The following is a 27,321-nucleotide window of genomic DNA, read 5'->3' on the forward strand; positions in this document are numbered from 1 at the left end:
TTTTGTTATTTGTGAAATTAATTATCTTGCAATTTGGTTTAGTTTTCTTTTGTTCTTACTTTATTAATTTTCATGATTATTTAGGTGACAACTGTTTATGAACAAGGACCACGATCTTGAATTACTTTCGTTTGATCCTAAAATTGAGCGTACTTTTTAAATGAGGAGAAGAGAACAAGTAACTTAGAGACAAGTAGTAGTAATGGATTCTCCACAACAAGTTCATAAGGGAGCAGTTGCAAATAATGCTCAAAACACTGTCATTGTTGCTGATGACAAAGACTGTGCCATTTGAGAATATGTTGTTTCTCTCTTCAACGACTCAATCCAGGTATTGTGAGACCCAAAATTGAGGCACCTCAATTCAAACTGAAGTCGATCATGTTTCAAATGCTGCAAACGATAGTTTAATTTAGTGGGATGCCTACTAATGATTCACACATTCACCTTCATTTATTCATGAAAGTTAGTGACTAGTTTAAATTGGTTGGAGTTACAGAGGATGCCTTGCGACTAAAATTATTTCTATACTCCTTGTGGGATAAAGCATGAGTATGATTGAATTCCCTATTGTTTAATTCCATAACTACATGACAAGAATTGGTTGAACAATTCTTGATGAAGTATTTTCCTCTTAGTAAAAATGTCAGGCTTTGCAATGAAATTACCTTATTTTATCAACTTGATGAAGAATCTCTATATGAGCCATGGGAACAGTTCAAGGAGTTATTGCGAAAGTGTCCTAATTATGGCATTCCTCACTGCATTCAATTAGAGACTTTCTACAATGGTCTTAAGGCTCATACTAGAATGATTGTAGATGCTTCAGCAAATGAAGCTCTTCTTGCTAAATTCTATAATGAAGCATACAAAATTCTCGAAAAGATATCTAGCAATAGAGGTGTGCATGGGCTGGGTTTGGGCCGGGCCTAACTAAAAATTTAAGCCCTGTTGCTAGGCCCAGGCTCGGCCCGGCCTGGCCCAAAAAATGGGCCTAAAATTTTGCCCAAGCCCGGCCCGAATAAAAATGTTAAAACCGAAGCCCGACCCGTCCGGCCTATATTAATTTTTATATTATTTTTATATAATTTTAAAATATATATAAACCATCAAAAAAACTAAAAACATCAAAATAAATATTTCTCAACAAATTGAAAATAAATTTTAAAAAATATGTATACTTAAATAACACTAAAACAGATGCAATTTAACAAGAAAATGCCTCTAAAATAATAACAAAATTAGCAAATGTCTTTAAAATAATAAAAATTTAACAATAAATAAGTTTTATATAATATCCAAACAATAACAATAAAATAGTAGTAACATAATAGTAAAATAGTAGCCAAATAGGAAGAAAATAATAAGAAAATAATATTTAAAAAAATAGATTTTTTTTATTTAGTAAATTCAGGCCTGGCCTCGGCCAAAAATGCTTTACCTGAGGCCCGACCATTTTTTAAACGGGCCTTATTTTTTTACCCAAGCCTATTTTCAGGCCTATATTTTTCCCAAACCTTCCCACATTTTTGGCGGGCCTTCGGGCCAAGCCGGGTAGCCCGGCCCATGCACATATCTATCTAGCAATAACTATCAATGGTCGACTACTAAAGCATCTTCCGAAAAAAGAGTGGTTGGAGTTCACGAAGTCGACGCACTTACATATTTGGCATCCCAAATAACTTTTATTTTGGCTAGACTTAAAAACATGAACATGAATCTACCCAAGGGTAACTCGAAGGGACAACCTTTGGATTAGTTTGAAAATGGCTCTTGTGTATATAGTGGTGATGGTCATGGTTTTGACAATTGTCTGTCTAATCTGACATCGATTTATTACATGGGAAAGTAGAATAGGAATGCTCCACAATCGAATTCTTACAATCCTTTGTGGAGGCATTATCCAAATTTTTCATGGGGTAAACAAGGGGTTAGTCATAGCAACTCTTCTATGTCGTCTTGACCAAATTATCCTCCGAGATATTCTAAACAAGTTCAAAGATCCCCACTAGTCGAGTCCTCTAATAATCTTGAAATGTTGTTAAATACGTACATGGCAAAAAATTATGTGACTTTGAAAAATTTAGAGAATCAAGTTGAGCAGTTAACTAATGAGCTTAGAAGTAGACCTCAAGGCATTTTACCAAGTGATGCATAAAATCCGAAGAATGTGGGTAAAGAACATTGCAAAGCCGTCACCTTAAAAAATTGGAGGACATTGGAGATTAAGGATTCTAAAAGCTGAAGATGAGCCCTCAATAACCCAAAACAAAGAGAAAATTCAAATAAATGTTGAAATTCAAGGAGCTTTTATTTTAAAAATAGATTCCTGCCAAATTAGATACTGAAAATGTGAATTTTTATCTTTGAAGGTAGCTAGTAGAGTATTGAAAATATAAATGAAAGAATATGCTTAATTTCACCAACTGAAGCCCCAAGGATGCAACAATGCCATAGTAACAAACCTGACGGGAACAAGTTGGAAACATTGTACTTAAAGAGAGACACATAAGCTTTTGGGCTTAACCCATTTCTTAATCAGGTGCTGATAATAATCAAGAACTAGAAAAAATAAATAGGCTAGGCAAGAGTGTGAAAACCCAAAATCACTTCCAAGAGGACAAAAACAGAAAAGGAAAGTGGTTGACTTAGGAAATCTTATTTTTGAAAAGGATATAAAGATCTTTATTTTTCAAATTTTAAGGAGAAGCCGTCGTGTTCACAAAACAAAATAGAAAATTTCAGAGCAAGAGCCCCCAGAAAAGAAGCAAAGAAGAGGAGGAAGAACGAGACACGAATGACTTGTGAAGAACCAGCAACATTCGGCTCAACATCTCTTCAGCTTTCTCTTTATCTATTATTTCATTATTTTGTTGGTTGAAACCATGACTAAAATTTGTTTGATTATTTTTACTTTGACGATTATGGGCTAAACATTTGTTAGCTAGAATCATTTTGGAACCCTAATATGGGATTATTGATACTTTTCTATGGATGTTCGGTGCAATTTGATGTTTATTCATTCAAGTGACTTTAATGTTCAATGCTTGCTATTGCTTGGCCAATATTAGTGGGTAATTGAGTTAATTACTAAATTTGAAAATGTTGTGATTAATAGACGTAAAACTTGAATGGATGCATGTTTAATTTCTTTGATGTTAAATTTGAAATGGTATAAATATATATTGTTACCATGCATAATCTTGTAGGAACGGTGCTTGCAATTGTAATATTAATATTAACTTGACATAGACATATGTTAAATTGATTAAAAGATTGAATGTAGTGACTTCAAAAGAAGCTTATAACTTGTTGATTCCGGATTAATAAAATGTTATATTGTCGCAGCGTTGCTACTGCATCACTACCAATAGTTGCATATTAGGGGGGAAATAATTATTCTAACTCTTTATCTCACTACTATTAATTTGTGTTACTATTTTTAACTTGTTTCGTACATTCCTTTCCATTCAATCAGATTTACTTCCTAAGTTGCCGATTGTTAATTTTGAAAATTATTGCTTTAAAATCAATCTATGTGGAGACGACAACTCTAGTATTGTGACTGTGTATACTTACACATCATAAGAAAATTCACAACAAAAGTACATGTTCTTTGTACAGGACGGATTCATGTAAATCCTGACTTTCAACCAAACGGTCTTCTTCGCTTTCCTCATACCTTGAATTGAATCGAGTGTGGACTTGAGTAAAACAAACCAAACACAGAACAAGAAACAATATTATTATAGAAAATAGAATTTATTCTAAGTCCCAGAAAATAGAATTTACTCTAAGTAAATAAATTAGCACTATTTTCTAGCAGAATAATGATAACTCAATAATTAAGAAATGTGTATTTCAGATCAACCAGGCCCACTTATGTATAAAGAGAGATAGAAGAATCATGGTTGAATAAGGTTTAAAAAATAATATTTATTTAATAGAAAATATTTTCCTAGCCTAACCAGGAGAGAGGGGGCCGCATACCCTCTTAAATTCACTTAAGGTTGTTGTCATTCACATGTTATATGAAGTAGATTGAACATCTAATGTATTGGGTTTAATTATATGTGTTTCCTAGACTTTTAACCCAACACTTTATAATTTAATCCAATCCAATATTTGTTTTCTATTTCCCTAAATAAATATTGTCCATTTAATTAATTAAATTAACTAAATTGATTTCATAATTAAATTATTTTATCAACCCAATTCTAATTCCATTAAAGTCATGGCAACTTTACCGTAAAAGAATCTATAATAAAATATATTTAATTTTCTTATTCAATGGATTCATAATAATAAATTAATTTAATTCGATTTTAGAACTTTAATTATTTAATTATAATTATTTAAATAATAATTTAAAAATATTAAATTAATTCTCAAGTCATTTTTAAACACAATCATTTGCGAATGCCATTCATTTCTCTATGTTCATCATTTTCATTCATTTACATTCATATGGTTTTACATGCAATTCATTTCTAGTTTCAACTAAGCTAGTGGGGGAACCAATTGAATATATATAATTAGTACTTAAATAATTTATGATTAAGTTCTAACATTTTACCTATTAATTATAAAATTATTTAATCATGAAATTATTCTACTATAGTATCGTAACTGAGCTCTCCCTAATTACATATCATTATGAAAGCTAGTTAATAAGTGTCCATCCTATGGCTTTCTCATTAGTGTGTTACCAGGATGTCTTTAATCTCTTTGCGATAAATCATTTCTCCCAATATATGATCATATTTTATCTCATGGTAACCATTACATCTTACTTAATGAAAAGTTTATTACTATCAAATAGTAATCAAGTCATTTATCACAAAGACAAATGACCCGTGACTATTTTTACTTTTCATTTATATATAAAAAACACAAATTTGAAGAAACTTTTGAACTGACAAAAATACCATTTATTTTTCATCATATTACTAATTCCACATTTAAAAATAAATATAATATTTAATTTAGAATTATTAATTAAAAATTTTAACATAAAATAAACTTTTTAATGATTATATTTTTAATAGAACGTATAATAATTACACATTTAAAATAATTATAATTTAATTTATAATTATAATCATTTAAAAAATATTTTTATTTTTTATCTTTTACTTGATATTATTTTTTTGCATATGAGATATATATTATTTAAATATTATTATGATCAATTTATTAACTATTAAAAATAAAAATTGAATAATAAAGAGTTTATTTTATCATATAACAATCTTCAAGGTTTGTATAAATGCTTTAATAATAGAAATTTTTTTTATTAATACTATATTTGAATTATCAAAATAATTAATATATTTTAATAACATTAATTAGTTATTATTTCAAAAAAGGATTATGTACAATAAAATTATATTGTACATTGAAAATAGAACAAATATTTTAAATATTATTTGAATTTTTAATATTATTAAAAGATTTATTGATCCTCAAAATGTAAATATTTTAATATGGTTTTTGAAATTTTCTGTTTATTATATTTGAACTGTTAAACAAATTAATGTATTTTAATTCTATTAAAAAATTCAAATAACGAAGTAAAAAATTAATAGCAATAATTATAAATACATTATTTAAAACTAATTTAAAAATTAATAGTATAGATAAAAGAGTAACTTCACATTTTTCAAATAATCTAGAATTGTTAAAATATATTAAGTTAATATTTTACTATTTCATATGTGTTTTTTCATGTAAAAGATCGTTATTTTATTCTAATTTTACCCAAAATTCAAATTTCATGTTTCAATTTTGTGGAAAAATGGATTACGAAGTGATGTGTACAGTTAACGTTAATTAGGGATTTAATAATGTGGTGATAAAATTACCAAAAAAAATATGAAAATTGCAATAAAGTAATTAAACGAAAATAAAGTTTAATATTGAACTCTTTATTTTTAACCCAAACCCCTTTTAATCTGAAGCTCCCATCCAAGAATATGGTGGAATACTCGCATTAGGTTTCTAATCCAACGTTATTATTATTAGAAATTTCATGCATGTATATATATATATATGAAAATTATGTATTTAAAAAGATGTATGTAAAAATAACATATAATAAATAAGAAAGTGTATCGTTTGAAATATGTACGATATTTAAATAATATATATTAAATTGTGAGTAAAATGAAATTTAAACACCTAAATACATTAGATTAAAAATATTAAATGCATTACAATTGTTTATCATGATGATGTCAATATATACAAGTAATGGAGGTAATAAGGTGTTAATGATAAAATTAAAGTTTTGTCGACCCAAAATGACATGGGTTTAATTTCTACCATATACAAATTATTTATTGAGTTTTTAAAAAAAATAAAAAATTAAAGCGTGCTAGAATAATATAACTTATTTTAAAAATGAAGGGACATTTTTGTAATTCTCTAATTAAGTTGGTGCGTGGTTGACGTGGAAAGATATTTTTGTAATTCCGTAACCAAGTTGGTGTTCAGTCGACTTGTGACACTAACTCAGTCGAGAGTTTAATTAAGACATAAAGATAAAGCCCCTAACATTTACTCATTTTGGCTTTTACTCTTTTTTAGGGGGTTATCTTGGCCATCAACCTTTAATAATTAGTCAAATTGCTTGTTTTTTTACAATAACAAAAACTAACTGAACTAGCAAAATATGAATGACATTAACATGGCAGTTCACGTGGTATTTTTATTTATACTTCACTGTTAACATGAATAAATTTCCTAAAAAGTTATATAACCTTTTTTAAATTTGTTGATTTTTTAAATATTTTTTTTTGAATTTTTATGAATTATAAGTACATTGCCACGCTAATGGTCATATTAATGCCATTAAAATTTTAACAAGTCAATTAATTTTTCTTTCAAAAAGTAAAAAAAATTTTAAATTTTAAAAGTTGATGACCAAAAATGAAAAAACAAGAGCTAAAATAATAAAATTCTTATATCAAATTCGGGGTTAAAATGAAATATTTTTAAAAAATATTTAAAAATAATAAAACAATTATGGGATGGAGCCAAATCAAATCCTATTTGAACATTAAAAAAGAAAAGTTTAAAATTTGAGAATAGTACTTTTATAATGCGAACTCCATGTGAACCTTCGTCACCTTAGCGGTTGGATGAAAAACAAAAGAAGGCAATAAAAGATAATTATTGATGATGGCAGATAGGAAAATTGGAAAATGTGTAATTAACCTTGTACGAACTTTAAAGGACAACAGAGAAAACCCTTTCATGTTTCATGTGATTTTTCATATTTGAAACTCATCAGGAAAATTGGCAGATTCTCTTTTGATTTCTCTCGAAGTCATCAACTAAATATTTGATCATCTTTTGAAAAATTCTTCAGATTTCTGTAAGGTGAAATAGTCTTGGGTTTTCTATTTTTCCTCGTACCCCACCAACAATTTGCTTAAAGGATTCACTTTCTATTGGGAGAAACCCTTGCATGCAAGGATAAACTTATGGGAGAAACAGTCAAACACCCGCCACCCCATTGAAAGAACAAAGAGAAATGTAAAAACCCATCAAGTTTAAGAAAGCAAAGCAATATGTTGATTGAAAAAAGACAATACATACAGAGGAATCTATGGACGAGAAAATGACAGTAGTGGGGCGGGGTTGAGAAGATCCGAAGATTAAAGAACATAAAGAAAAAGACGTTGAAATTTCTTCTCCATCTCATCTTCTTCTATGTTGATTGATTGTAGGTTTAGTTGGGACCAAAAGAAAATGGTTATAGCAAGTTTCAAGTAAATTACTTGGTATCATAAATTGTTGAAATCCAATGGTTGAAGTAAAAGCATATTGCAGTCTTCGCCCACAAAAATAATAAGGAAAATCAGAACAGATTGAATTTTCCTTTTTGGCAATCATTAATAGATCCAAACTGTCGGATCCATGAGGTCAAAAAATCAACTAATCCAACGGTCTACGAATGTTTCTCCCCTTTCTCTCTTCTTTCTAAAAAATGAAAATATAAATTAAAAAAAGAAACGCTTCTTTCTCTCTGTTTTGGCGTAAGCGATGGAGCAGAAAAGCTGACGCTATATTTTCTCAAGACAATGAAAGAAAAGAGAAGAAAAGGAATTGGGCTTTGAATTGAAAAGCTTTGTATCAGTTTATCGGAACTTCTCTTTTCGTTTTCTTGCATATACTATCGGATTTTTAATATTCAAGGTAAGGTTCCTTTGTTTCCTTTTTCTTTTCTTTTTTTTTTCTCATTTAGGGATTTACTTCCCTATTAATTTATCTTGATCCTGCAAAATTAAGAATGGGTTTTGTTTGTTTTCTTGCTGTTAATCAATGGCTTGATTTAATTTTCTTAAACCATTGCTTAAATATCAAAAATATTGAATTTTATTGTTTTCCGGTTGACGTCAAGTTATTGTGAAAGTATTGTGGTAATAAGGTCTCAGGTTATCAAATTTATATCTGGAAATGTAATACTTGGTGATCCTTTGAAAATCTTGAATTTTTGGTTTACTAGCATTCATTATCGGGTATTTATCATTCGAAATCTTAGGCAACGTTCCTATGTCTTTCTGTAATTATGATTTTTATTTAGGGTTTTACTTTCCTATTCATTTATCGTGATTCTGCAAAATTAAGAATGTTTCTTTTTCTTGGTTATAGCTGATCAATGGATGGATTGAATTTGCCTGAATAATAGCTTAAATATCTGAAATATTGAATTTTGTTTGTTTTTCAGTTGAGGTTATGTTATGATGAAATTATTATGCTAATAACGTCTTCAGTATCAAAATTGTAACTGGAAATGTAATTTCTGGTTACCTAAATCATGATCGTTCAAAAAGTTCAACTTTTTTTGCTTGGATTTTTTCTGGGTAATCTTAGTTTACTTTTATATGAATTTAGTGTGGAAATATCTTATCTTTTCTTCAGAAAGTCTTGTTGATGTTTAATGTTGCTATAAAATCTTGTATTTTACTCTTTAAAGATCTTGTTTCTTTTGTTTATGTTGTGGTGACCTCACCAAGTGATTCAGAGTGATCGTATTGACATATTTGTTGTAAATACAGTCTTGGATATGCTATGGTTGATTTGTGGTCTACTCATGATGTTGGTGATTTGTTTTGGTCTGCTGTCACTTCCTAATTTTTCTTGCCAGTTATGCAATGCTGTAGCCATGTTATAAGGTCATAGTAGTTCCATGCAATCTTATTTTCTCCTTAAAATTTCATGACATGGCTATTTTGACATGATTAGTATAATTGATTCTGCACTTTACTCCGTGGCAGCGTTTGTGTATAAAGGGGGATTAAAGTTGGTGGATTTGTAGATTTTCAGTGCCAAGTTGTTTTAAGTTGCTTGGCACAGCTTATTAACTCTGGCGGGGGATTGTATAGATAGAGAAAGTCTATGAGCGACCTATGCTTTTCTACGTTCTAATTCAGTTGCCAGAGTTAGATGGACAGTTCCTCTCCAGAAGAAGGCAGTGAGCAAACTGATCATTATCCATTGCTAATGGAACGAGTGGAAAGCCATAATGGTGAAGAACACATAATTGACATCATGCGGCGTGATGATGCTTCATCAAGCACGTCCCAGGATGAGCGACCTTCGGGAGTGGACTTGACACAGAGTGAAGATAGACCGTCAAGCAGCACGCAAACTCCCACAAATCGGACTTCTTCTTCCTCAAACAGATTAAACTCTAGGAATTCATCATTCGCAAGGAATAGTGAAGGGTATGGTCGACGCCGCAGGAGCCCTTTAAACTCGGGATTATGGATTTCTGTTGAGTTAGTTGTCACTGTCAGTCAGATTATAGCATCTGTTGTTATTCTATCGTTGTCAAGAGATGAAAAGCCACAAGCTCCATTATTTGCTTGGGTTGTTGGTTATGCTTCTGGTTGTGTCGCAACACTTCCTATTCTTTACTGGCGCTTTCGAAACCGCAACCGGGGTATTGAGCACGACTTATCACACTCACATGAAGGCTCTTCTCTTGGCAATCCCAATGAGTCTACACCATATACAGCTATCTCAGTTACTCAAGCTTCAGATGAGGAGAATAACGGGAACACTGAATCAGCAACACGGAACACTCAGACTGCAGGATCCTTAAGCACAAGGTGTGTTTCCATTTATTATTCAGTCGCTACTTTATATCTACTATTAGGTTACGAAAACTCGACATTTTTCTAACTTTATATACAATAAAGTTGGATAGAGTGGATTAGGAAATACTTTACATTATAAACTTCATTGCAATTGCATTTATCATCATTCATGAATACATTAATCAATAGTATATTTTATTTAAATAACCATGAAAAAGAAAAAGTTCTTGCTTCAGATAATTTTAGTTGATTTCCTTTTAAAACTCTTTGTTAGACTATTGTTAACCTCCTATAATATGGCTTAAAAAACATAGTAACCCTTTTGTAGAATTTGAAGTTATTTTGAGTTCCATCATGTTAGACTTTGACTTGATGACTGCAAAAGCGGAAGGAAGCATTCATTTTTTTTCCCTAGTGAGAGTTTTCATTAATGTGTCCCAATATTTATTTCAGTTTAAGTAATGAAAACAGATTATAAATGTCTTGAAAGGAATTGAGAGCATTACGAGGCTTTATATGAAAGGTCTTCAAGTTTTTCATCCTTCTTGCATATATTCTGCTATAGGGGAATCTAAGAGCAAAAATGTTCTGATGGTCATGAAAGCATGACAAATGACAATGCACTCCGTAGCAATGATGATGGTGGAAAATAGTGTTAGATAGTGATGATTCAATTACATGGTTATACCAATCCTGTGAAGTTCCATGTTATTACTGCTGATTATGTCCGTGAGAAGTAATACTGGAATTGGAGACATTAGAGGCAATTAGTACTGTAGTAGCATCGGTAATGGTATATATATATATGCAGCACAATAATTTAGACTTATCTGGGGTTTCATCTTAGTTGCAAAAAAAGAGAACTATGCTTTTTGATTTACTTTTTTTTAGTTTAATTTTTTTCCTTTTACATATGAACTTAAATTTTGCATTTTGTACGGGATCAATTGAAAATAGGAAAAAAATAGGTAGCAAGAATTGCAACTGGACATAGTTAACTTGAAAAGAATTTTTTTTGGTTAGCAACAGATTGCGATATACCCTCCAAATTGTTCTTCTTGTGTGGTGATAGGTTTTTGAATAATGTGATCTTCAAAAAGTAAGTTGGAGTTGGCAAAACTAGCCTAGTTATGTTGTCGACAAATGAAAACAAAATTAAGACATTAGTAGTCTTACAACAGCTCGTTTAGTATTATTTCTAGAACCAACAATCCTGTTTTTGGATTTTTGAAAGATCTGATAAGATGGGAGTGAAACAGGTCCCAATTTTCTGCTGCAAAATGTGGAACCTATCAGTAATAAATAAGAGTGAAGCCAAAACTTTTCACAACTATAGCAGAATAAAATTTAGGAGCTCTCATGGACAAAAATAGTTAAAAAATATCAGTATGCATATAAATTATGATATTAGCTGTTGTTATAGTATTTCAGAAGTTTCTGTAGACTATATATTACCATTTAAGATGTTGTCACTGGTTGAAGTATTGACATCAAATATGCAGGCTCAATGGATTAGTCGACCATTTCAAGATGGCCCTAGATTGCTTTTTTGCTGTGTGGTTCGTTGTAGGCAGTGTTTGGATATTTGGAGGTCATGCATCTCCTTCTGATGCTCCTAAATTGTACAGGTACGATGGGGACTAAAATCTCGGTTGTTCTGCTTTGACTGAGATTCACATTTCCCAACAGTTTGTGAACCTTTTTGTTGGTTTCATTGCAGGCTATGTATGGTGTTCCTTACATTTAGCTGTATTGGATACGCGATGCCATTCATACTATGTGCAACCATTTGTTGCTGCTTGCCTTGCATAATTTCTATCCTTAGCACTCGGGAGGATCTTTCACAAACGAGAGGAGCCAGTACGGAATCTATAAATGCATTGCCAACCTACAAGTTTAAGTCCAAGAAAACTGCAAATGATGATGGTCAGGAAGATTCAACAGGTGAAGGCGGAGTCCTAGCTGCAGGGACAGAAAAGGAACGTTTGATATCAGGAGAAGATGCGGTAAGTTCTAATGCTAAGAACTTGTTGATAGCTTACTGCTCTTTACATGTAAACTGCAGCCCCATAAACTTGCATTCATAGTACTTAAACTGGATGGAACTGAACAAGGTAATTACATAGTACAAGCCATAGTGAAGTTCTAGGACCCTACAACTTAAGAAATTGACAATATTTGTTGTATGCATAAGATGGATATGGTATACTGGTCGTCAGGTGGTTAGTCTAAGTTGGGGTATTGCAGGCTTGTTGCATTTGCTTGGCAAACTACGTGGATGACGATGAGCTGAGAGAGCTGCCATGTGACCATGTCTTCCATGTGGAGTGTGTAGATAAATGGTTGAAAATCAATGCCTCTTGTCCGCTGTGTAAAAGCGAGATTGGTGAGAGCAGCGCTGCTTTACCATTGGCTAGAGATTCGAATTAACAAAAGCATGGGAAGAGGATGTGCAAGGAAAACCGGTTGGAGATGGGACAATGTGTTTAATGCTTTTGGTGCTCGACTCCTGCTGCAGTTTATGCGTGTGTTTAACATTACATTACATGCAAAATCCTTGAAGAGCTTTACTTTGTTCTACAAATTCTTGCATTTTTTAGCTCAATTCGAGCTTCATACGTCAACAGAGTGAGTCTCTGCCATGCGTCAGACGCCGTGAGTACATATCATCAAATAGGGTTTGTAGTCCTTTGTTCACATTTTCTTTTTTCCCTCGAAATTGCGTTAATTGCTTTACGCCATAATCCATTTACCATCTTGTAAGTAAACATGAATGTCTTTAATTTATTTGGAATATTTGGGACCTAGCTATGTTCTTTAAAATTAAGTTGCCTTCTCTCGTCCGTATATGATAATAAAAATACATAAAAAGGTTAAAATATGCTGTTGGTCCTTCTACTTTGACAATTTGAGATTTCAATCCTCTCTCTTCTTTTTTAATTTAAAAATTCTAGTGTCATATCATACAAGGATAATCTTATAAAAAATTTAATTTGATCAATTTTGATAAAAAGTAATTTATGATTTTAATGATTAGATTGAGATTTCAAATAAAAGAAAGTGAATTGAATATGTAACTTTTATAATACAAATACTAAATCTTCAATTTTGTCAACATACAGTGACTAACAGCATATATTAAGCATAAATAAAAACCTATCTGCTAATAGCTACTCCGATCAGTCTCAGTCCGGGTCTTTATACGCACTCATGCATTAGACTCACTACCCACCCACCAGTTGCATTTCAATCCAGAAAACAGAAATTGATACCTTTATGGATGCCATGTTCGTTGAATCAGAAATTGACTATATAAGCAGAAAAAAGACTGACAGAGAAGCAGCAAGTGAAAAAGTAACATTAAAAACAAACATAACAGAGAACTTATGATATCACTGTTATCAACTTGATAGCAAAAATTTCCAAAGGGTGTTTATACATGACCAGAAAACTAATGAAACAACATGCTGCTCCAAATATTAGCGCTCTAAAAACAGTAAAAATCTTTTCTAGGCTAACCACAAGATTTCAGAAACCATTACCCAAAAATTTTCTATATGGCCCCCCCCAAATTTTGGGGTACAGCCATGGAGCCACAGACATCTCAACCAAAATGGATTGAGCAAATTAAAAGCATATATATAATATGTAAGTAACATAAAAAAATTCGATCCTAAATCATAACTGCGAATAAATTATACACATTTGCAAAGGAATGCATTTGACCGCCAACAAAGGCAAAGAAAATTTTGACTGAGATCTCACAGTAAAAGGGATTTGCCTGGTTTTCCAAGCCCAACTTCAAAACACTCTTTTCCCAGCAGCAGCTGCAACGCACTCTTTGCAGTGTAAAATTAATGACATCCATTCCAAACACATTGAGCTCTGATGTCAGTCAATGCAGCATCTTCAAATGGTAAGGTTTTTAAATGCTTCCAGCTTTCCATTTGATACCAATGCATTTTCACTTTGACTGATTTCGGGATGGCTTGCACCTCCATTCATGTTCAGTGAGTTGTGCACAGCAGAGCTGCAACCACCTTCAAAGTAGGTGGAGTAGGGGAAGTACTCTGCACATCTCACTTTCCATCCTGCAATGTAACCAAAGTTTTCATATCAAAATCGTTACTTCTTTCAGCCTGCCCAATCTTTACATTATACAATAGCACTAGATATGCAAATTTCCACTACTTGTAGGACATTTTCCCATATAGTCGAGGTCTGACAACTCTTGTAATGATTATGTGCTAAAGGATGCCGAGCAAATCATGAGTCAATGTGTGGGACCATAAACAAATATAGAAAAAATTAAGGCAGATGACTACTGCCAATTGTCTATAGAAGTTTACAGCAATTTGTCTCATAAGACGGCAATGAATAGTGTTTAATTAAGGAAATAATTGTCACATAACTTGCAATAAGAGTTGAATAAACACTAATAAGTGGGAATTTTATCATGAACGTCCGCTTTCTTTAAAATGCCAAAGATAATCACAGCATCCGCCTTTAAAGATTAAAACATCATAATAACTAAAAGTAAATGCTGTCAGACCTCATGAGATAAAAATCCCACACCAAAGCATTGAATAATGTTGAAACCATGTATATCTTAAACATAATTTAATGCATTAATTTAGGCAGCTAATCTACAATATTTAATAACAGAATGTAAAAATTCCAATCTCATTTAAGTTTCTTACTAGTACACTTGGGAAACTAACAGTAATTAATTTCTAAGTTGTTAATGGAGTCAAAGTCAAAAATTTAGTAAGCCTCGATTTATGTGGAGAAATATACTTACTCAAAGCAGCATCTTGATCAGTAAGAACCTTGTCTAAGAGTTTGTGGACTACAATACAGTCCTTGAGTTTCCACTCCATTACCGGTCCAAGTGCTCCATCCCTGGATATGCAAGACAGAGAAACAACATCAAGAGCTAGTAGCATTGCACTGAATCAGTATAAAAATTGTTTTAAAAAATGATACACTAAAAGCATTACGTTGGCACGACTTTATTGGATGAATCTTCAATTAACTTAACGGCCTCAGGTTTCTCAGTGGGATCCAAGGTAAATAACATTTCTGCAACTGCCACTCTATGCATTAAAGAATCTGCAGAACAGAGAAGGGCATTGAATGACCATACAACCTACCTCATGGAGCCTAAAATGTATCATAATAAGAATGCTCAATTACCTTCATGTTTACCAAGGAAAACTTTGTTTGCCTCACTAAGAGTTTTCTCCTGCAATTGGCTGCGAAAACGGAAAAATAAAGCAAATTAATGCATCAGGAATAAAAAATTCAAAGCAGTAACACTAATAATAAGATGAAGTTCCAGTCAGGTGAATAACTATCATAAAGCCATTTCAAAGAGAACCTGATTAATGGGCGCTCAGCTTCTAAGACACTCCAAACAAGTTTTTCTGCATCAGTAACTGGAGCAGGCATTGATCCCACTTTATGGAAAAATTTAATCTGCATTCCATTAAATTCAAATTAGCAGCGTAAAGACTGGATGATCTTTGTATCTAAGTAAAATAAATAAATAATGTATTTGTGCACGGTGGTGTACAATATGGTAATGCAAAATAGCAAATGTTAAATACCAAGCAGCGATGTGAATCCGGATTCTCAGCATCCAACCTTAGCAGTTGCTTTACAGCCTTCAGAAGAAAGAAAATAAAAATAACAAAAACATATTAATATGAGATCATGAACTACTAGAAGTACAACTGAGAAAAACCATTGTTCTTCAACTCATATATTATACAAACTGTTTAATCTCAATACAACAGTGCAAAACCATTGTTCTACAACTAAAAGATTTGTCACACAAACTATCTAATTCACACAAAATTCATTGACATTGTTTGGGAAGATGAAGGAGAGTGCAATTGTATTTAGTTTACTAAACAAATCATAACAAATGAACACACATGCAAATTACTGAATTAGTTAAAATTCAAGTTAAAAAGAAAAATTCAAAAGTAGCATACCTTGGTATTTCTAACTAACCATTAAATAGGGATCCAACAATCCATAACTTCGAAATTGATCAGGCAGTCATACTTACATGAGTTTTATAACACAATAGATAGTAAATTTGAAATCAAAATCCCTTCTTCCCAATTCAAGTTACCCAACACAACCAGAGTAATTCAGTAGTACACCAAAGATGTTTGGTTCAACAGAACAATGTCATTGCTCCAAGCCAGATATCAAGGCAATAACAGAAAAAAGAAAAGGATGAGGCTGCCTCACAATTACACTGCTCTAAGCTCACTTGGTCACATTTAAATATTAGTTCTCTAGTTGATCAACACAACGAAGAGAAGCAGACTCATTTTAATTCTTGGGAAATAAACTACCTGAAAGGCAAGCAAAATCTTTTGCTTTCTCATATTTACTTCAAAAGAGAGCAAGTGCGTTTCCAAAGAATCAGGTGAGTTCTTCTGAAGCAATTTCAAGTACTTTGTTGCTTCTGACAAGGGATCTTCCGTCTAAAAATACAACATTAAACAGAGCCATAGCTTAATAGGGCATTAAGAAACACATCTTTACAGCACAAAGGATCTTCAATAAGGTATCTAAATCATAATGATAGATAATAATAGGAAACCTTCAATAACTTTTCTCCATAAGGATCTGGATCTACAGGTTTAATGTGGCGTTTCCCAAACTTGGAGTTGCCACTGGCACTTGATTCTTCATTTTTCTCCTCTGCCTCCTGAAAGAAAGCAAAGCATGAGATAATATCATCAATGAGAGTGTTATCCACGAACCATTGAAACAAGCTTATATACTTTCTTAGCTCGTTCTGCCTTTCTCTGCTTCTTCATTTTCTTTTTCTGAGAAGGAGTTTTTGATGTGTTATCCTCCTCTTCGGCTGGTGAGTTTACAGGAGAATCATAAAACTTTAGATAGCATCTGCACTTCAAAATCCAATAATTAGCACATCTCACATCTATGCAATCATCTCCCATCCCAAAAAAAAAAGGAGTAAAGAAAGGGAGGCAAAGACAACCCCAACTCAAAATGAAGCACCACATGCATGTACAGATCAACAATACATGACGAGACACTAAAAGCACCCCGATTAGGAGACAACAGAGATTACATAGCATTTTACACCAACCACAATCAAACAGAATAAGTACATTTTGAATCATTTAAAAAAGATTGCAGATCCTCAGAAAAATGCTTCACCTGATAGCACCAGCTGCTGCTTTGTGGAAATAAGCATGTGAATGCAACCGATCTTGAAATTTTAGCATTTCAACATATGCACGCAGTGTCATTTTCCGTAAACAATATGAATGGAAATCAAATTGATCTTCAGTAATATCAGCATAGTGCTTCTCCACAGCTAGAAATTTCTTCAAGGCTCGTCCAAGATCACCTTGTCGAAAGTAACTTTCACCCGAAGCAAGTTCATACCTTCCAAAGATAAAAACCACTCAGTAGGAGTATCCAAATTACAATGAGAGAGAGAGGAAGGGAGGGAGAGAGAGAGAGAAGTACCACATGCACTGCATGTCATGAAGGTTGTTGTGCTGGTCCCCATCTTTTGTAAACAATACAGCAGTTTTTTCTGCCAAAGCCACCTTCAAGAGTGGAAAAGATTACAGAATTAATGAAACAAATTTCGACAGTGACAAATATCAAATATGACAAAAGATAGGAGAGAACAGCTTTTAGCACCTGATCAGCCTGCAACATACGCTTGACACATTCACTGTTAATATAACGGTCTGCGAGGTCCATACACCTAGCTTCATCTGCCAATGAAGCCGCAGCTACCAAATCACCAGCATGTTTCAATATCCGGCTCTGTCAGCAATAATGAAGCAACTAATATACACCTAATCCAGCCTCAAGAAAATTCCAAGAATTTTTCCAAAAGACATTTAAAGGGACAATGTTCACAAAAGAAGCAATAGCCATGCATCAACACACTGAAAACTTTGAAAGGAGGTCATATATTTGTCCAATTACCATCAAAACTTATGTTCCGCAAAGAAAAACTTGTATCCATTTTATATGAATATTAAGTTTGCACAATTTATTGAACAAAACACAATATTCAATCAAAGCCAGTATCATAGCAAGGGATAAATTTTACAAGTAATAAGTCCAAGGATATATATATCTTGAAAAGCTTTCAGGCATTGCTAAGTCTTGTGATATGTGAAACAAAACAAGTTGAAAGATATAAGGATCATTTAAAAAAAAAAAAAAAAAGAGCATCCAGCTGACGCAATATAAAACCCAGCAGAAGAAGCCAATGCAAAAATTCAAGATTGAGGACCAGAAGAAACCTTGACAGAGTACAAATCAATTACGGTTGGAGTGTGCTGTATAGCCTCATCAATCTTTGAAATAGCAACATCATACTGTCCTCTTCTGTCATAATGCTGCAGCAATTGGCAACAAGTCCAAAGTTACTCAAAGTAAGATGCAAAGAAAATACCAACTATTTAATGCAAGGAAGAAGAAAAAACCATAGGCAATTGGGTGACACAAAACAGTTAGATTACCTACCTGAGCCAAAAAGAACAAAATCCACAAAAGTGTTGAAGGGGGCTCCTTCTCTGTCCTGCACTCAGTATAAAACAGAAGTAAACAAATAACTCAGCATAAATGCATGCTTGTGTATTAGCAGCAAAACAAGAACATACAGAAACTTTACAGACAACCATAAGGAATAATCATTATGTACTCATTTAAGAGATAACACATAAATGCTACTTGAATAGACAATAAGCAGTAATACTCGAATATGCACTCAAAACCACCAAATATCTAAATATTTTGATGCTGTCAAAGCTTACTACAATATCACACAAGGGCTGGAAGTATACATTACCTCTAAGGGTAGACAAATCTAAATATTTATTTGATTTAGGACTTGATGTACTTTATCACGGGTTGAAAGTATATAGTACCTATCAGGATATCTCCCATTAATCCTAATTGAATGCTCCAACTCAAGAATAAGTTGCTCCAACATATCTGCCTGTATAAGTGCAAACAGGGCAGGAAATCAGTCCTAATTAAATCAAGCTCTGAACCAGTTGCAAGCAGTTAAGGAGAATTCATGTTTAGAAACTTGATTCTATGTTCAGAATAAATGCATGCAAGCAAAAATACCTTGCCAGGGTGATCATACAAAGGAGAAAGATCTGAGAATAAAGATGGAACCCCCTGAGAGCACAGAGAAAATATATCATTATTTCACCCAAGAAAATATAACACCAGTAAAACTAGCACCATAAAAATTTATATATCATTTGCATATATACCTTCGTTAGAAGAGGCTTAATATAACTAATTGCTGCTTCACGGAACTTGTCTCCTTGCAGAAAATCAAGCGGTATCCTCTATATTTTGAGAAAACAAAATTCCAATATAAGTCCTGGAAAACTCATCATACATCATAAAGAAAGTAGGCATTCATCGACAATGATGCACACAGTAACAGCAATAAGTAAAATTCTCATGCGTGAGTATATAACAAAAAGGGGTATGGGATGAAAACAATTTAATTGTCCTCACTGCAAGAATCAAAATTCTAAAATCCCTACAGCTAGAAACTTTATTTCAACTATGCAGTAACCTGGTCTCTTTTCAACTCATGGTCAAGTACCCACCCCAAAAGGTTGATTTAGGATAATATATTGCAGCTTAACAGAAAGAATGAGGCAAAGATAGTCGTTAGTAAAAGTTGGAGCATATGAAAGTAGAACTTTAACCACCTAAAGTTCTTGCTGTTTGTCACATCAAAACATCAATTAAATATTTCAGTATTACACCACAACCATCTTTTTTTCAGATAATTTAAGAATATTACAGGTCATTTATGAATTAGATTCTTCTCATCATATCAGTTCTTAATCAAGCCTTCAAGGGAAAAATACATACAAGTAAATATAGCTGCCGCTCCTCTCTAAGAAAGAGGTGAAAAGCTCCTCAGAAAAGCAAGGTTTTTGTTCAAATTCATAGTGTCATTCTATATATATGCAAAGAGAAAGCACAAGAGAGAGAGAGAGAGAAGCAACCTAGAGCACTATATCAGGAACAGAAAATCCAAAGGTACAATTTGGAACTGTAAAATAAAAAGATGTAAAAATTTAATTGAATGAATATGATTAACAGCTAGGACACAATATAGCATCTGATATTAGCATATTAGCCACTGGAAAGATTTTGCAATACAAGTATACCATAGCCATCCATATCAATGAAAATAGGAACATGACATAAGTGCACCACCTTAACTGCAGATGACCAAGTGTACTGTTCTGCAAGCGATTTGTATAATGCATCCAATTGATCAATTTCATCTGAGGAATATTTGCCATTTTCAGAATACAGGACAAAACATTTCTGCAAGCCTTCATAGTATCTGGAAATATAAACATACAATATAAAGTTGTAAGTCGGATGGCTCCCACTAATTAGCCCTAAAAGCAATAAATTACACCAATATACAGGTTATATTGAGTAGACAGAATTTAACATTTCTGTCGTATGAATTTCCTCATTTCCCAATCTGAGAAAGCAACTAAGAGACTGCTGGCATAGGTTGATGAAACAAAGTTTAAAGATGCAAAAAGATTGAACATGAGAGCTGAAACATAGGAGATACACTAATTAGGTTCAAGCTTATGGTGACACTAATTATAGATTATCAAAAATAACATTAGAATTGTGAGCAATCCTACAAGTTGGATTCCACAAACTATAGTTCATAATATAAATTTTTAATCACATCCGTTATACATAAAAGTTAATATTCTTCCTTAGAACCATGGCAGTAAGAAAAGAAATTTATATCCTCAAGAAGCACTAGATTAAAAAAAATGAAACTGATATCATTTGCCATGGAAGATTCATTAAAGAGTTTACCTAGGTCTATCAAAGAGATACCAAGCACGTAAGGTTCACCTGTAATTGTCAGGATTCATAGTGAGCAAAGCCTTGTAAAGATTGGCACCTTCTTCTAGGCATCCAAGCTTCACCAGGAGAGAAACCTCTTGTTCTTTGTAAGTCAATTTATCAACCTAGATGAGTATAATTGGTTGGATTTTTAATTAACAGGATTCAAAACTTACAAATCTTTTTAACTTCAAAGTGTTTTAACCATGGTAGTTGGTACCGTTCTGATACCAACCAGTCCATACCGTCCCAGTCTTAAACCAATATCAAGGAGTTTAAGTTCCGTTCCGGTCAAAATTTCAGTGTGTTTCGGTTGTTTCAGTGCATTTCAACCCGTATCAGCCAATACCAAGCCTGTACAGCTTAGTACAAGATTTTAATATTTTTATCTTAACTATTTTTATTTTTATAATTACATTTGAAAATAAAACACAATCACTTAATTAAATTACTAAACTCAATTAATAATTTTAAATTTTATAGTCACATATAAATAATTTATATATATGTAATTGAAGTATATTTGCATGTATATAGTATGTCTACATATATTTGAAAGCATTTCAAAATATCGATAAACCTGAAACGGTACACCGAAACACACTGATACTGGTATGTACTGGTACCAAATAAAAAGGGTAAATCCACAAGTACGGTACTAACTACCTCGGTTTTAACATTAAACATGTTGGTACTTACTATTTTTGGCTCCTTTTTATGCAATTCCTCAAGTGCTCTCTCAAGAAACCCATGTTCCTCTAGCAAAGAGATCTGGAGAAAGATACGATCCATATACACATAAGAAAAAGATCCACCTCTAGTCTATTAATATGTCTATTATGCAAGATATACGTATGGATCTACACAAATATATGCATCTATTGAAAGGGCTTGTAGGTACTTGTGAATTGTCAAATTTATTAAGCTATTTCAAATTCTTGTTACTGGTGTTAAACCAAGAAAGAGTATAAAAGAGAACCAGATTATTAAAATGTCAGCAACAAAAGTTCCACAAATGACTGAGTATTTAATTTTTGGGGGGGTCAACATAGAATGTTTAATTGAAGATCAACAAGGACAGACATCCACAAGCTCCACAGATGTGATTCCTCATAAAAGGCAAACACTTCTGTCAGCAAGCCATACTTCTCTCTAACATGTATCATATGTCTAGAAAGCAAAGAAATAATATCTTATAGATGCCAAATACCACAATGGGCAACCGGTTACTCCTCCATCACAGATTAAAGTAAACTTGGAGATATTTAATTTATCTACTATACAAATAGAATCATGAAAAGACACACTATAAGTAGAAAGGTTAGGCTTGCTAATATTAGATTTTGGCAGAAACATAAGCAAAAGGAAGATGAACTCAAGAAGAAATGGGTAATTTTTATAATTGCAGGTAAAAAATAAAATTAATTCAAAATAGAATTTCATTTGTAAAGAAGGTAAAATGACATTAATATATCTATACTTAATGGATTATGGATAATTCAAGTCAGTCACTCCAATTATATATTAGTATAAATTCTAAATTTGGAATGCCTAAATAATGGATGTGTCAGACAGCCACGAGCATCTGCACGCACAAACATACAAGCAGTAATGAGCAATACCTTATATAAAAGCATTTCACCATGCTCACAACGTTCATTATCAGGTGGATAATCATCTTCTAATGTCCCTTCATATGCTTCCAGAATTTCAACTGCTTTTGCACCACTGATATTGACCAACAAAAAGGTGTTTAGCATATACATCTGAAGGATAAGAAATTTATAAGTAAAGCTTCCTTCACTTAGAACTTGGCTGATGCAAGGACAGAAAAGTTGAGGAGAAACCTTGATAACCAATCTTCCAAAGCAATAATTCAATCAAATATCCAACAAAGAATCATTTGATATCAACTTGTAAAAGCCAAAAGAAAAGATAGCATAATCATTGTTTCAGATAACGCCATTGCAAAAACAACAGAACTCTGCTGTAAACTAGACATTTCAAGGTATCATTCAAGCATTGTTTGTAAAATGCTAATTTGCAACAAAATTTTATAAATGGACTCTGTCCTTAGCTTCCTAGTATAGTAGGAAAAAAATCTATATGACCAACTACCTGTACATGTTAATAACACCTTCATCATAATATACGCTCACCATATATTGTCAGAAAATGATTCGGATACCTCCAACAGAACCTTGTATTTTTAAAGCATTTATGAAATCTTATCGGATGCTTAGCTAAAATCATATAAACCACATTAACCACATTTTAAAAGTCAACAGTAAATCCACCCATGTTAGCACCCATTTGATCATGTAACTAGAAACAAAAAGTTCTGATCTCTAGGCATTTAATTTTAGAGAGGTATTAGTTATATGAACAAATGTCTTCAATAATATGAGGCCCTTCAATTCCAACCTCCAAATATAGCATAACAATAATATTCTTGAACATGTTCCACAAAATGCAAGTCACAGAAAATAAAAGGTAAGCATAAGTAAGGAATACTCTTTTCTGGAAAGAGGGGGGGAGAATGAGAAATACTTAGAGTTTAAATGATGGGCTACAGCAAAGCCAATCCAGTTCATCCGATGATTAGGTTTCAAAGTCAAAAGTTGTTGTCTTGTCTCAACAAATCCTGTCAAATCTCGCATTTGTGCCTGCAATAAAAAGATGAAATAAGAATATAATAATTCTAAAACAACCTGAAATGAGAAATATGATCAAATACAAAACCATGACCAAATCCCAATAATAATAATAATAATAAAACTCTCTCAAATATCATATCTTCGTACAAAGACAATTGCAATATAACAAGAATGAAAGTAAAAAAGCAAACTGATTGCTTCGGTGAACTACTTTTTTATTTTGTGAGTACATCAAAACAAAACCTTCTGTTAAGATGCTAAATCTGAAGCATCACTTACGAAAATATGCAGCCAAATATCAAATCATGTCCATTAGATCCCTTTCTGTTTATTAAAGCGATAAACTTTTCTATAAAAACTATTATCCAAATTAGAAAAACTATTAAAAAGAGACGACTTATCTACTTTATAAGTGCTTAAGAAAACCTTTACAGTCTAATAGAGCTTTTCCTGTTAATTCACATGTATCTTCATTTTTTGTTACTATTTCAATATAACTTGGTCCTTTCTATCTACAAGCAAACTCCTTGAAGCAACTTAAACAGCTTAAATTTCTTAGAATTTATTTTCACCAGTAACTTTAGCCTGATATTGGGGTTTTCATTTAATTATACTAGGTTGCCACGAAGAACCTGCCTTTACCATGAACATTATAGCTGTAAAAAGGTTCGTACCAAACTATTTTAGTTGCAATATTGACTTGCCTATAAGAACCTCCAATACTTAAGATCATTAAATTTCACAATGGCGTTCAAAAAACCTTTTAGGCAAACCACAAAGCTTACAATAGAAACTCCTTTAACAGTTCAAGAAAATTCCATGTCAAGCATTTATTTTAGAAGCTTGAGCAGGCAGGTATTCTTCAATATCAAGCAAGGTAAATAAGGTATACCTGCAAGAGTGACAAGTCCCTTAGTATTTCAATGTTGTCCGGATCTATTCTCAGAGCATTTCTATAGCATTTGATAGCCTCCCTGTATTCTCTATCTGAGCGATAGAGAAGACCATAAACATGCCAGCAAACATGACTTTTTAAATCATTCTGCAGTAAGGCAAACGTAAAACAATGTTAGGAAGAACTGAAAATGCTTTGACATTACATTGGTTAAAAGAAAAGAAACAAGACAACCTTCAAACCTAGCCGGACAAGTTCATATGCTTCAGATTTACGATCCATGCAATTTAAAGTCAACCCCTTCATCGACAATGTTTCTGAAAAGGAATAAAAACCCGTAAAAACAATATACAAACACAATAAACAAGCAGGTAGTAATTTGAAGCTGCTTATTTAAATATATGGAATTGTCACATAAATGCAGAGAGGGAGAACAACTTATATTATAGCAATAACACATTAATCAATATCAATTAAAAAACAAACCAAGATGAAGCATCGTACATCTCGGAATAGTCACTATAGAGCTAGTGCTTTCAAAAACGCAAAAGACAGCATTCATAAGACATAAGAAACAAACCCAAAGTGATAATCAAGTCAAGCTCAGGGGCATCTTTGTAAATACAATCCTAACGGATAACATGGGTACCAACTTTAACTATCTAGTGTAAAACCCCTTTTCCTTGTAAGTATTAAAGTACTTTTTCAGTTTCAGAGTTCTTGCATCTTTATGCGGTACGCTTAAAGAGAGAAAAAACAAACACCACGCCAATATAAGCACTAAACAATTGCATCTGGCAAGAAAATGCGCATCAACTAAAATACCTCCATGCTCAGGAAACTTTTTCAGTATCGCATCTGCAGCCTTCAGTCCTTTCTTGTATTGCTTAGTTTCATATGATTTCTACAAAGAAAAATTTTATATAAGAGCTTTAGCAATAGCACATGAACCTCTGAGTCCATAATATAAAATCAATAATGAGAATCAGCTAGAGTAGTAACATATAAAATTAATTGCATCAAAATCTTGATAAGAAGAAAAAACTACATCGAGCTTATTTACCATAGAAGTTAAAAAGAGGGAATCCACAAGACAAAATTCTAGATTCGACTAATATTATACAAGACAGGGAGAGAGAGACCAGCAGCGGTATGAGGAGAACTTTCAGATGTTGCTATTTTATATCTAATACAAACAAGTTCTTGAAACATATAAATATTCACATCTTGATCTATGAAGCTGAAGATTTCATCAACTATCAGCTTGGCCAATTTGTCAATTCCTTAAATGGATTGCTTCATAAAAGTCACATAAAGTCTTGAATGGTTATGTGTCTAAAGCCAAAAGGCCACCAAGCTTCCTAATTGGAACCAACAAAATTCGTGCAGGAGAAATTATTAACTCGGCAAGAATCAAGAAACTCGTTTATTTTCATTTATCTAATTTTATCAATGATTGATTGAAAGAAATTATAACAAAAGGAAAGCACAAAGGGCATCCTTTAGAAAAAGTTAAAAAATTAATTTTAACAGTCCTTTTGAAAAATCGAACTTATTGACCTAATTTAAGCAAAGCTGGTCAACTTAATTAAGCTTCAATAGCTAAACGGAAAAAGAAATTTAACTTAATTTAAACGATAAAATATATAATAATTGGCAACCAAGTATATCTAGTGCAAATTTCAATTTCTCGTTCGATATTCATCGGTTTCCTCATCAACCAACAGAACAGTAGTATCCAGCTAGGGTTTTACAAGCAAAGAACAAAACGATAAAAGGAAGTGCGATCGACTAAACAAAATAGAAAAAGCAATACGATAATCAATACCAATTAGAATTAGGAATTGCAATATAAGAGAGAAAGAGAATCGAAGCCTTACGACGATGAGTTTGAAGAGGTTAGCTTCTTCGGAGGCAACGAAGCTCCCATTGTTTTCTCTAAGGAAGAAAAAAGAAGATTCTACGATGGACAAAAGGGTTTTAGATAAAAGAAAGGATTGATAGTTAGGGGTTTGTAAGAGAGAGAAGAGAGTGGTGGCGTTTATCTGCTTCTTCAACCCTACTGTGAACAACAAGCTTAAAAATAAGGAAGATAGAATTAAAATTAAAAAATAAAAAAATTTACACACAAAAAAAAAAGCTAGGAATCATTTTGTCCTTTTTAATTTTTTTTAGATGCCCTTTCTGTAATTTTGCAATATATATATGCGAGTTAAGGTGAGTTTGGATAGGCGGTGCGTTTACCTACGATTAGTGTAAAAATAATAGTGGCAGTGAAATTAGATACTGTAGCGATACTGTAGCGTGAGACAATAAATATGTTAAACGCACTACACCCAATCGCTCATAGTGGTGCATAATTACTTAATTATAATTTGTCTAAATAAAAATATTTTTAAGCGCTGTGATTAAATTATAGGTAAACTCTAGAATTAGTCATCCAACTATTAGTATGTTTCTGTTTTGGTCACTTAACTATGAAAATTTTTAATTTAGTCACAAATAATTTAGATCATTTATATTTTGGTGACTCACGATTTATATTGTTTCTATTTTGGTCATTCTTCATTAAATGATTAACGAAAGTGATGATGTGGCCTTTTTTTAATTGGTATAATAATACATTTAGTCCTCAGTATTTACAGATTTTATCAATTTGATCCTAATTCTAATAATCTAATAAGTTAACCTCCATATTTATAAATTTTATCAATTTGAT

The 27,321-nt window shown here is 32.4% G+C and overlaps 2 protein-coding genes and 1 non-coding gene across 4 annotated transcripts; 1 reads left to right on the forward strand and 2 right to left on the reverse strand.

Annotated features, from left to right (window-relative positions):
* Positions 1-648: 648 nt before the first annotated feature.
* Positions 649-755, reverse strand: LOC121209068 (small nucleolar RNA R71). The gene has a single exon (XR_005904185.1). It is a non-coding gene; the product is annotated as a small nucleolar RNA R71 (small nucleolar RNA).
* A 7,216-nt stretch (positions 756-7,971) lies between these two features.
* On the forward strand, positions 7,972-12,912 carry LOC107897233 (E3 ubiquitin-protein ligase At1g63170). Of its 2 annotated transcripts, XM_016822610.2 has the most exons (6): positions 7,972-8,202; positions 9,066-9,182; positions 9,285-10,121; positions 11,612-11,737; positions 11,830-12,115; positions 12,357-12,912. In XM_016822610.2, the coding sequence occupies exons 3-6, from the start codon at positions 9,454-9,456 to the stop codon at positions 12,537-12,539; spliced, it is 1,263 nt and encodes a 420-aa protein (XP_016678099.1). In that variant the 5' UTR covers positions 7,972-8,202; positions 9,066-9,182; positions 9,285-9,453; the 3' UTR covers positions 12,540-12,912. The 2 variants fall into 2 exon arrangements, with proteins under 2 accessions (XP_016678099.1, XP_016678098.1); XM_016822609.2 differs by lacking the exon at positions 9,066-9,182 and having other exon boundaries at positions 7,974-8,202.
* A 557-nt stretch (positions 12,913-13,469) lies between these two features.
* Positions 13,470-26,532, reverse strand: LOC107897232 (N-terminal acetyltransferase A complex auxiliary subunit NAA15). Its single transcript, XM_016822608.2, is given in 27 exon segments — positions 13,470-14,200; positions 14,911-15,011; positions 15,110-15,221; positions 15,306-15,364; positions 15,490-15,587; positions 15,719-15,775; positions 16,481-16,612; positions 16,732-16,839; positions 16,916-17,039; positions 17,319-17,549; positions 17,634-17,716; positions 17,814-17,942; positions 18,431-18,526; positions 18,654-18,708; positions 19,058-19,128; positions 19,263-19,316; positions 19,415-19,492; positions 20,385-20,517; positions 21,060-21,175; positions 21,750-21,821; positions 22,673-22,778; positions 23,601-23,716; positions 24,600-24,749; positions 24,837-24,919; positions 25,428-25,506; positions 26,483-26,511; positions 26,514-26,532. Coding segments are annotated over 27 exon segments (2,673 nt in total). The 3' UTR covers positions 13,470-14,018.
* Between the last annotated feature and the right edge of the window lie 789 nt (positions 26,533-27,321).

The sequence above is a fragment of the Gossypium hirsutum genome, chromosome A10 (genome assembly GCF_007990345.1).
Source record: "Gossypium hirsutum isolate 1008001.06 chromosome A10, Gossypium_hirsutum_v2.1, whole genome shotgun sequence".
In the NCBI taxonomy this organism is placed as follows: Eukaryota; Viridiplantae; Streptophyta; class Magnoliopsida; order Malvales; family Malvaceae; genus Gossypium; species Gossypium hirsutum.

What these genes read in the sequence shown, in the direction of transcription:
- LOC107897233 (XM_016822610.2), top strand. Translation starts at nt 9,454, where the DNA reads ATGGACAGTTCCTCTCCAGAAGAAGGCAGTGAGCAAACTGATCATTAT. An exon ending in GATGCTCCTAAATTGTACAG is followed by an intron (nt 11,738 to 11,829) that starts GTACGATGGGGA and finishes GTTTCATTGCAG; the next exon opens with GCTATGTATGGTGTTCCTTA. An exon ending in TGATATCAGGAGAAGATGCG is followed by an intron (nt 12,116 to 12,356) that starts GTAAGTTCTAAT and finishes GGGGTATTGCAG; the next exon opens with GCTTGTTGCATTTGCTTGGC.